General features: G+C 42.8%; 1 protein-coding gene across 1 annotated transcript; it reads left to right on the top strand.

Moving 5' to 3' along the window:
• On the top strand, nt 1-2,569 carry neflb (neurofilament, light polypeptide b). Its single transcript, XM_017414533.2, has 4 exons — nt 1-1,125; nt 1,305-1,429; nt 1,522-1,949; nt 2,022-2,569. Exons 1-4 carry the CDS (start codon nt 1-3, stop codon nt 2,207-2,209), a joined length of 1,866 nt encoding a protein of 621 aa, XP_017270022.1. The 3' UTR covers nt 2,210-2,569.
• Nucleotides 2,570-11,502: the final 8,933 nt, after the last annotated feature.

Raw genomic sequence — 11,502 nt, 5'->3', positions numbered from 1 at the left:
ATGCAGATTCCCTGTGCAGTCAACCCAGCTACATTCCCTGAAACAAAGCAGCTCATCTCTCAAGTCATGGCTTCGACAGGCTTTGACCCCTACCTGCCTTCCACTTACAAGAGGAGAGTAGTGCGCAGTGCAGGATATGGAGCAGGAGGAGGAATTGGATCTAGGTCTGCCTACTCCACCCACTCTGCCCCAGTAACTTCCTACGTGTCCTCACGCAGGAGTTATCCTACATCCACCCGAGCTGCTTCGAGCTACTCCACCGTACTTCCCGCTGCAGCTGCCCCTGAGCTCCGCCTTGACCAAGCAGTCCAAGTAAGCTCTGAGTTCAAAGTCTTAAGGACGCAGGAGAAGGCTGAGCTCCAGGACCTGAACGATCGCTTTGCAAGCTTCATTGAGAGGGTTCATGAATTGGAGCAGCAGAACAAGTTGCTGGAGACTGAGCTGCTGCTGCTCAGGCAGAAGCAGACCGAGCCTTCGAATCTTCGGGCTCTGTATGAGCATGAGATCCGCCAGCTCCATGCTGCTGTTGAGGAGGCCCGCCACGAGAAGCAGGCAGCCCAGGACCACAGGGTTGAGATGGAAGATGTGCTGAAGAACCTGCAAAAGCGCTACGAGGATGAGGTTCTTGGCAGAGAAGAAGCAGAGGGACGGCTCATGGATGCTCGAAAGGGAGCAGACAATGCTGCCCTGGACCAGGTCGAACTCGACAAAAGAGTTGAGACCCTGCTGGATGAGCTGGCCTTCCTGAAGCGCCTCTGCGAGAGCGAGATAGCAGAGTTGCAGGCCCAAGTGCAGTACAGTGTAGAGGTGTCGGTGGGGATGGAGGTCTCCAAACCGGACCTATCCTCTGCTCTTCGAGACATTCGAGGGCAGTATGAGAAGCTGGCTCACCGCAACCTTCAAGCAGCTGAAGAATGGTTCTGCAACAAGATGAGTGTGATGACGGTAGGCTCGACTCGCAACACGGAGAGTGCACGAAGCGCCAAAGATGAAGCTGGAGAGTATCGCCGTCTGCTGAAAGCCAGAACGCTGGAGATTGATGCCAGCCGTGAGATGATCCAAGCTCTGGAAAACCAGCTGCAGGAAGTAGAGGAGAAACAGAGCGATGAGATCTCTGCACTGCAGGTAATCAACATAAGGACACCAACACAGAGAAACAAAATTCAACCATCCCTAAAAACAATGAGTGAATGAGTTTTGCAATTGATGTAAGTCTGACTGAATGTGTTAAACTGTTACTGAGATTAAAGATTTGATGTACTCTTTAAAGAAAATGTGGCACTTTTGTGTTTCCCTTTATTCAGGACGCAATAAGTAACCTGGAGGAAGAATTGAGGGCCAACAAGAACGACATGGCTCGCTACTTAAAGGATTATCAGGACCTCTTGAATGTAAAAATGGCGCTGGATATCGAAATTGCAGCATACAGGTGTTTATTTTGTTGCAATTATTCCAGTGTTTTACGTACAAAAGCTGTAACTGTGGGTTTCATGTGTCTCAATGTGTGTCTCCTTCTATTAGGAAGCTTCTGGAAGGAGAGGAGGACCGTTTGAGTGTGGAAAGACAGGTCCCTTTCACCGTTTACTCCCATGCCATGAGCAGTGCTCCGTCCTACGGGAGAGTCCAGGTCTCCATGCAGTCTCAGCTGAGCTCTGCAGCTCCGTACCTGCTGAGCTCCCGCCTCTATTCATCATCACTTTCCACAGAGGACGCAATATCTGCAAGCCAAGCACAGCAGGCCGAGGCCAGACCTCCTCAGGAGGAAGAGGAGGAGGAGGAGGTAGAACAGGTGGAGGAGGAGGAAGAGAAAGAGGAGGAAGAGGAGGAGATGGCGGAGGAGAAAGAGGAGGAAGAGGAGGAAGAGGAGGGGGGAGATGAGGAGCAGGGAGAAGAGGGGGAGGAAGAGGAAGAGACAGAGGATAAACAAGAAGAGGAAGCAAATGGAGAAGGTTAGTTTTGTCAATTTGCTTTAGTGATGTTTAATAAAGGAACTCTTTCCAACATTTGTTTCTTTTTTGCAGATGAAGCAGTTCAAGCAGAGGAGGGAGACAAAGAAGATGAGGAAGAAGGAGAAGAGGAGGGCAGTCAGCCTCAAGAAGAAGAAGATGCTGACCAAAAGGAAGAGGATGGCAAAGAGGGTGTAAAGGAGGAGGAAGAAACTGAGAAAGAAGACGAGAAAACTGGGAAAACAGTTGATAAAAAAGTTTAAATGAACTTGTGAAAGTTCCTTGCTGCTCAATATGCAGAAATGCCTCATTAAAACCAAATAAAAAACACTCTTGAACTGAGAAATGTTGGTAAATGTATGATCCCCTTGAACAACTAATAGCATGTATGCCAGACTGTGCGCACTGAGAGCAAAGAATAGCAGAGATTAAAAAACAGGAGATGGCAGGAGAATCCTGCTTTGTGGCGATCTGTTTGCAGGTGCTTTTCCTGTCACCAAATTGTGCTTACACAACTGTCTTTATGTGCAATATATGCAGTTTGAAATGCCTTCAAGTCCCCACTGAGTGCTTTAAGTCTCATCGTGTGCTGCATTGAACTACAATAAAGCCTTGAAGCCTTGTCAACCTAAAGCTGGCCCCGGGCTTTTTCATTTGTGCTCATATAAACCAGCAGCTGCAATGAAGAGTCAAATCAAATCATTTTTTACCACATACACACACACAGACACAAAATGCAGAACCAGAAATAAATGATTTTGCATGCTTTCCAGCCTGGAGCCTTGTATTCAGAGTTTAAAACAACATGCTTCTTTCTCAGCAGAGAGTTAATGGAGGTTAATGGAAAAGTGTGGCAGGCACAGACCTTTGGTTGTTTCCACAGTGATGTACCGCTGACAGGAAGGGAACGCTGCATGCACAGTCAGCAAGTCAATCAAAATTTATGAAACAAAAACAACACTAGCGTATTAGCTTCAGAATTTTAACTTGGCACCCTCGCTGATTTATTTTGTTTTAGAGAATCAGAAATTAGTGTAAGAGGTGAGTTACAGAAGCATTTTATTTTGTCTTTATCTGAAGTCAGCAGATTGGCTCTGTCCTGACATGTGTCTTTGTGATCAGCAAGCTGACGCCAGTGCTTTTCCCCTCTCCGTCACCCACCCCCGCCCCATCCACATCACTGTCCATAAATCAGGGCACTGAAACCTTTATGACTCAGCTTCTGCTGCACCACAGGATCCGGCCAAGTGTCGATTCAGGCGGAGCAGCAAGATGGAAAGTAGAAGGAGGGGGGAGAGAAAAAAAAAAAGAAAGAAAGAAAGCAATGTCATTATTTCATTAGGAGAGGAAGGAGAGGATGAGGAGGATCTGGGCTGAGAGAGCAGAGAGGCAGAGACGTATCTCACTGCACTAAACCTTGACAGAGGACAGAGCGTTTATTATTCAGAGGCGAGGTGGGAGAATCAGGGGCGCCTCTGAGGCATTTGCAGAGAGACAGTTTCAATCACTTAAGAGAACCCAAAGCACATACAGCCTGACCATCTGTCTTTACTACCCACTGACTCAGATGAACACACACACATTAGCGAGCGTGAAGGGGAAGCCTATGTTTGAAGAGCCCTTTGAAATACTACATCATCTTATTACATGAAGAGAAGCACATAATTTCATTTTTGCAACATGTGGTAAATGTTATATGAAAACAACACCGGGGCACTCTTCTCTTCCTTTGTTTCGGTTCAATTCAGTTTATTTATACAGCATCAATAAACAACAAAAGTCATCTCAGGCTACTATTTGATTGAATATTTGATCAGTTTATTTCAAACTTTAAAAAATAAAACAGGTAAAAAATGTATATACCATTAATGTAGTGTATATTTTTATATATAATAATTCAGTCAATGACACACAAAATGAACATTATTTCAATAACAGTATTCCAGTGTCCGAAAGTGAGTAGGAAGAAGTATAAACTTATGCGATCCTACCCTTGTCCATTCAGATATTTACTGTTCGTCAACAGCTATATTTGGCAATATGCAAGAAAAAATACGTGCAGAACTATCTGCTTATAAGCACACATACACATCTGCATAAATGCATAAATAAATAATTTACATTTACTCACATTCCCATTTAGACATGCTCACATTCTCTTAAACTATCTAAAGACAAATATTTATTTCATAATTAGTTAATTATGGTTAATCATATCAGACTTTTCTTCATATCAAAACTTTTTGAACATTGTTAGCCTAGGTTTTTTTAAACTGGAAAATGTTTAGACATTCTTGTAATGCAACCTTAAGTATGTTCCATAATTGAACCCCACAAAGGACATACAAAATGTTTTCACTGTTGTTCTTGTCTTTAACATTTAAAGTAAAACACTCCTCTGACGTTATTAAAAAGTAAAGGAAAATACGCAAGTCTAGTTCAGTCCAAAACAGAGCCAGCAGATTGTGTTGAATCTTCACCTCACCTCAGTCTCCCATCCTGAGCAGCACGCTGGCGACAGTGGGAAGGAAAAACTCTCTTTTAACAGGAAACCTCCAGCAGAACCAGGCTTAGGCTGGGTGGCCATCTGCCTTGATTGGCTGGAGTTAGAGAGGACAGGAAAGAGACACAGACAAATGCAGAAGGACTGGACCAGGTGTACTTTTTATGGGAAGAAAAACAAAGAAAACACAGATTAATAGTTACATGCAATGGTTACATGTATAAAAGTGAAGTACAGAGAAAAAAAAACAGCAGCAGAGGGAGGAAATGTGGCCAATTTTTCCTCCAGCAGTCTAAGCCTATAGCAGCATAACAAAGGGAGAGCTCAGGACACCCAAAGCAACAATAACTATAGGATTTATCAGAAAATAAAGTTTTAAGTCTAGTCTTAAAAGTAGACAGAGTGTCAGCCTCACAGACAGAAACTGGAAGTTGGTTCTACAAGAGAGGAGCTGATAGCTGAGAGCTCTGCCTCCCGTTCTACTTTAGAAACTCTAGGAACCACAAGTAAACCTGCAGTCTGAGAGCAAAAAGATATTAAGAAAAAAATGGAACAATAAGATCTTTAATATAAAATGGATCTTGGCTGTTCAGAGCTTTGCATGTTATAGAAGCAAGCTTTTAAATTATATTTTGAGTTTTACAAGAACCCATCGGAGAGAAGATAAAAGAGAGAAGATAAAATTAGAGAAACATAATCTGTCCATAAAACTCTCGTTAGAATTCTAGCAGAAGTATTTTGGTTCAACTGAAGACTTTGCAGAAAGTGTTTTGGACATTCAGATAATAAAGATTTACAATAGTCCAGCCTAGAAGTTATATATATATATATATATATATATATATATATATATAATTTAAAAAAAATCATTTTGGGATGAGATGTTTCTTGTTTTTAGTAAAATTGTACAGGTGGAGGAAAGCAGTTCTGGTAACATTTTTAATGTGGGGGTTAAATGACATATGTTGATCAAAAATAACACCAAGGTTCTTTACATTAGACCTGGAAGCCAAATTAATGCCAACCAGAGGAAGTGAAAGGCTGCAAGGTTTGTCCCTAAGATGCTTAGGCCTAAAACCTACAACCGCTGTCTTGTGTGAGTTTAAAAGCAGAAAATTAGGAGTCATCCAGGTTTTCGTGTCTTTAAGACATGTTTGCAATTTAAGTAACTGATTAGATTCATCGGGATACATGGATAAATATAGTGGACTATCATCAGCATCACAACAGGAATTTATCCCACGCTGTCTCATAGCTTTTCCTAACAGGAGTATCCATAAAGTTCAGAGCACTGGTCCAAGCATTGAACACAGACCATGAGTAACTCTGGGGTATGATGAAGTTTTAACATGAACAAACTGGAAACTATCAAATAAATATGATTTAAACTATTTTAGAGCTGTTCAATATCATGTTTAATCCCACTGAGATAATAATCTCACTGTCTCCTGTACCTTCTGTTACCCTCACTTGCGACAGATAAAAAACAGCCCAAAGGAGCACTCAGTTTAATTGTCAGACATTATACTCTAATAAATTTGGCTTTGCTCTGCACACACATTTCACCGCTCAAGGAGACAGCAGTACTGTAAATGCTTTCCTATTGGATTAAAAAAGCAGCAATGATAGCGATGAAGCTCCTCACAAAAGACACAGTAAACCACACTCCCACCTACCTGGCAAACAGTTAGAGAGGCTCTGTGAACGCGTGTGCATGTTGGAGCATCAGTGGGACACAGACCCCCTGTAAATGCAGCATGTCAAAGCATTGCTGCATTATTTTTATCACGTTTTATCTTTCAGGTATCAGGCTGCAGCCCGTGTTTCATCCGCCACATTTGGGCTGTGAGCTGACTGCTACATAAATCCTACGACTCTTCGCCTCTTTGGGGCGTTCGCAACGTCAGAGGAAGGAAGCCCCATCTGTGGGGGTCTACAGAGACCTCCCAGACTTACGTTTGTATCATGAAAAAATAAAAAGTAAAACAGAAGGTGCAGCAGGAGACATCCACAGCAGCTGAGTTTACTGTGATATGAGAGATAAGTGTTGCCCCAAGACAGAAAAAAAAAGCTGGCATGATAGTTGTCAAAGTTTCTGAGGTAAACTTCTTTCCTTTGGACTATATTAACAGCAAACTTCAAAAGTCAACCCCACCATTTTCATTTTCAGGTTTGGGCAGAAATGACTCACAGGTTATTCTTTATCCGCAGCAAATTAGTATTTACATACCAAAAGGTTGTAGCAGAACATACATAACAAAAAGCCTTTAAGCTTTCCTTTCCAGCAAATGCACATTTTATTGCAGGAGGGTACAAAGAAAAAACAGTGAAATATTGATTTCAACTGTCAGAAAGCTAATCAGCAAAACAGACAGCCAGCAATACTGCTGCTAAAACGGCAGTAAAGTGCTGCACTCAAGGTACATAAATACATAAAATTGCAGGGGGAAAAAAAGCACATTTTATCTTTAACCTTTTAATAAATCTTGGTGCACAGAACTAGAAACTAGAATTGGTGCCTTTTTGGGGGGTTTTTGAATAGAGCACATTTTCAACCTTGGAAGAAGCACTTTTCATCCAAATAATGGTGTTTTAAACCCCCGGTGGTAGCATGCCGCCCTCTCAGGCTCTTGTCCAGACAGTGATTGCAGTCACACTGCAGTCTGCCATTTCTTTTTTTTTTTTTTTTGACATCACAGAGCCTCACTTTGTCTACACAAAGAAAAGGAAATCTAGATAAGAGCTGGGGCTCCCTCTGCTGAGCTGAGGCAATCACCTAATTAAAAGCCAGTGTAGAAAGAGCCAATTTTTATGTCCTGGAGGACAGAAAACGGAGAGACTATTTCATGTAAAAGACATTTCACTTTAATTCCAGAGCTAGATATTTCTTCTTCTGGCGTGCATAAAGGTTATGGCTGCACTCGTTAGATTGCTTTTTGTACTCACCGCACTGAGACTCATGGCCTCAGGGTCAAATCCTCTGTCTTGCAACACAGCCAGGAAATGAGACGTGGATAAAATGGAGCCATTCCTTTTGTGCCGAATCAAATTCTGTAATCCCATGCATTTAACTGTACTTTCCCGCAGTCATGTTAGGGAATGAAATCTTGTATCAATTCTACCATTATGCTTGCATCATTGCACAGTACTCATAATGACCCACAAATTACTATGTATTAGTAAAAACAACAAAGCTTTTCTTCAAGTGAAAAAACTCAGTGACTCACTTCCCAATTTAAAGACTAAACGCCACCCCAGGAAATGAGCACTTGTGCACACACAGTGCCTTCAACAATCCTCAGAACGGGACTGAGCACTTACCTGAACCTGCAGCCTGCAGGTTCGGGTGCTGTGGACCCGTAAATCCATTATGCCTTTTTTTTCTTTCCTACCTGCCTGTGTCTGAGGAATTGAACCCCCTCAGAGTGGGCTGTACGCCGACGTGTTAGATCCTCCTCTGATCCCTCTGCCTGCCTCTGAGGCTTTGTAGTTTTGCACACCATAAAAAAAAATAAATAAAAAAAAATAAAAAAAAAGAATCACAGTTCACTGAGTTTAGTAATGTCAGCCACTGATGGAGTCAAGTCAGGTCAAGCTTTATTTACACACTACAGTTCATACATATGGATGCTTTATGTCCTTCATCTTTACGCGGCCCATGAAAATAAAACACTCACGCAGACACAGGCACTCAAGCACAAAAAAGGAAGAAGAAAAAACTGCTGTGGAAAAAGTGGGGAAGAGGCTGGTTGAAGGGGAGCATATTTATTAGTCTGTCTGTCACTGTAGATGTTCATTCATCTGTTTGGCAACACACTGAGAAGGCCGTAGGCAAAGTAAACAGACAGTATATCCCCACGCGAGGACAAAAACAGCACCTCCATCTCTGCGTTTAATCTAAAACGACTGCAGCCGTCACTCACCAAGTCTTCCTTGAGCCTTTCATGCTGAAAATGAGCACAAGCAGCCTTTTTACGTCCCAGCTGTTCAAGCTTTCACATGCGCACCTGTTTCTTTTTTTTTTTTTTTTTTGCCACACGCACCTACATCTGGTCACTGTAAATTCAGATATATACAGATGCTGGAGACATGTTTTTATTTTTTAGGAAAATGTTTCACAATCAACGTCTGAGATATTTCATGAAATGGGCCAAAACACAGAAGGAAAGGGAAGAGAATGTCAAGGAAAAGACTCAGGCTGTCTTTTCGTGTTGTGCAAGTCTGGATAAAGTCTAAAGTTCAGTTTTGCATGTCAAGCTGATGCAATGTGGAGGTTTTGACCAACGCAATACCACAAAGCAGACAGGTGATGGCAATGTTGCATTCCTTTTCAAAAGCACGTCTTTTTTTTAATGGTTTTGTTTGCTTCTTAGCAGCTCTTTTTCTTTGATAAGGAAGATTACATATTAGGAAAATCAAAGGTGAAATGGGCACGAGCAGATAAGAGCCCACACCCACCCACCATATGATAAATACAAATACTTATCCAGCACCCACAGCTCAAGCAGAAATAGGTCACAATAATCTTTTGTAAAGTCATAACCTGTGAAAAGACAACATGCATCTATTCAAAATCAGCCCAATCAATAAAACTGAACCCTTAAAGTGTGAAAAATACGGCGCTCCTGGAACTGAGAAAAGAAAACAAGAATTGCAAGAAAACACCCCTGAGTAAGTTTGGGGGTGAGGAAAAAGGCAAAGACACAAAGAGACGTCACCAAGAAAGAAAGCTTCTATCCTGGACAGTAAAAAAAGCCCAGAGCAAAAGCTGCTGATACAGTATATAATTCAAAAGCTGTGCTTGGAGGTTGCAAAAAAATTAAAATATTCAATAAAAGCTCCCCGTCAGATTGAGGGGTGTTAGCTCTAAATCACCATAAGCTGTTTTTTTAGAGGCAGCCATATCACAATAGATGGATATTGATTGGCACCATCCCTGAATGACAAAAGCAGCGAACGGCTAAATAATCCTGACAGCACCATTTGGTTGACCGGTGGCAGCAGGAATATAAACACAACATGACGGGCAAACAAAAGGCTGAGCAGACTACCAAATCTCTGAGCCAACAGCTGCAAAGGACTTCGCCGGGCTGCTGCTGCTGTTCGGGAGCCTCATCTCACTGATGGACAAGCCACCAGATGCATCAATTAATTGTGAGGACGGTATATGAAATATTCCGCGGCGTTAAAATCGAATGAAGCCTGAGCGCGCGGGGCGTCTATTTCATTTACGCTCGCCCAGAATACAGAAGGCCTCATTTGAGGCGCTCGGTTTTGAAGTGTGAGCCGCAGCATTTGCAATTCATCTGGATTTAATTAAAAACAATAACCGGGTAATCATTTATTTATGACGCGTCAGTGATTTATAAGACAGTTTCGATTAATTGCGCTCCTCCAGACTGGCAAAGTTGCGCGCAGTTCAGGACTAAAACTCAACTACTGACACTTAAAAGAGTCCTTGAAGCGACACAAGAGATAGTTGTCTGGCTGTAATATGACTAATTCAATTTGAGCTCATTATGAGAAACTGTTACAGTTATTGACTGATTGATGCCTCTGGAGCCAAACGCGACAGAGCTCCCAGAGGCAAACGAAGTGATGTGTGCCTAATTTATTTATTTACATTTGTATTTAAACTAGGGACAGTACTGACAAAAGCAATGTTACATGTTGAAATCAGTGTGACCGTTCGTTGTTTTGCATATTAGCCTTAATTTGCATAGGAGACACTAAATAGGCTGAATGAAGAAGGAAAGTAGAGATTTCATACATACTAAATATGGATGTAAGTGTATGTGTAAAAATGAAAATGAAAAGGTTGCTCTTAGATTATATGCTGAGGATGACCCTCAGCTACTACCACACCAAACCTGAGCTCGGCATCTGGAACACCGACTGAGTTTTGGCCCTTTTCGTGTTGGTGATCACTGCTAAGCTGTTCGACTTGGCTCCAAAAGTTAATCAGCTGTAGATCCAATGATTCCTTTTTGAGAGTTTCATTAAAATCCATCCAGTGGTTCGTGAGATATTTTGCTAACAGACAAACAGCATTGAAAGTAACATTTAATGCTGAGGTTTTGAGTAGAGATGCTGCAATGTGTAGTGGAGTTTTTGGAGTCACATATATGGTAGCATCATCTGCACACTTGTCCGTTTGGTACTGAATACTTCATCAGGTAAATCATCAATGTCCAAACAAAATGGTTCCTCGTGGAACATCTGCTCTGTGGTTTTGGAACTCATCGATGAGCCTCTGTTCTTTAAATAGGTACTGAGCCAGCGAGGAGTTTTTTTGACAACAGCTGAACTTATTAGGGTTCACGTGGGAGCATCTGGTGATGATTCAGTCTATCGCGAGCCGTTTTTAGGTCTAAGAGTTCAGCTCCGACTACATGACTGTCATGTTTAATGTTTTCTGACAGTTCTGTTGGATATTCTGGGAGAAACTCAAACTGTTTGAGACGCAGAAGCTGGTTTTTATTCAGAATCTGATTCACACACTGACTTTATAATGAGGGACTTGTAGATGCTCGTCCCCCCTTGCCCTCTCCCCTCTGTATTCTTCTCTTTTGTTTTCTCCCCCTTTGTTCTTTTTCCCCTTTGTCCCCCATTGTACCCCATCCACCCCCCCTCTGTCCTCTTCTCTATCCCCCTTCTGTCCTCCTCCTTTGTCCTCTCTGCTTCTTTTGCCTCCCCCCTCTGTCTCTTCCTCTTTGTCTTACCCTCTCTATTTTCTCCTCCCTCTGTCCCCCGACCCCTCTGTCTTCTGCCCCCCCCCCATCATCCCATTCTGTCTTCCTCTGTTCTCCCCCTGTCTGTCCTCCTTCTCTCTACCCCCCCATCCCGGTCCTCCCCTCTCCTCCTCTCTGTTCCACCTCCCCCTCCCCCTCCTGTCTGTCTTCCCCTCTCCTCCTTACTCCTCTGTCCTCCCTGCTCTCTCTGTCCTCTTCCCCTGTCTGTCCCCCCCTCTCTCTGCCCCCTCCTCTGCCTCCTCCCTTGTCCTCCCCCTTCAGCTCTGTCCTCTCCCAGTGTGTCTCTCCTCCCCTCCTCCTC

This window comes from Kryptolebias marmoratus, linkage group LG1 (assembly GCF_001649575.2).
Source record: "Kryptolebias marmoratus isolate JLee-2015 linkage group LG1, ASM164957v2, whole genome shotgun sequence".
NCBI lineage: Eukaryota > Metazoa > Chordata > Actinopteri > Cyprinodontiformes > Rivulidae > Kryptolebias > Kryptolebias marmoratus.
This window is presented reverse-complemented; position numbering and strand designations above follow the sequence as displayed.

Coding starts and splice junctions, on each gene's coding strand:
- neflb (XM_017414533.2), top strand. CDS start 1: ATGCAGATTCCCTGTGCAGTCAACCCAGCTACATTCCCTGAAACAAAG. Junction 1,126..1,304: donor ATGAGATCTCTGCACTGCAG/GTAATCAACATA, acceptor CCCTTTATTCAG/GACGCAATAAGTAACCTGGA. Junction 1,430..1,521: donor ATCGAAATTGCAGCATACAG/GTGTTTATTTTG, acceptor TCCTTCTATTAG/GAAGCTTCTGGAAGGAGAGG.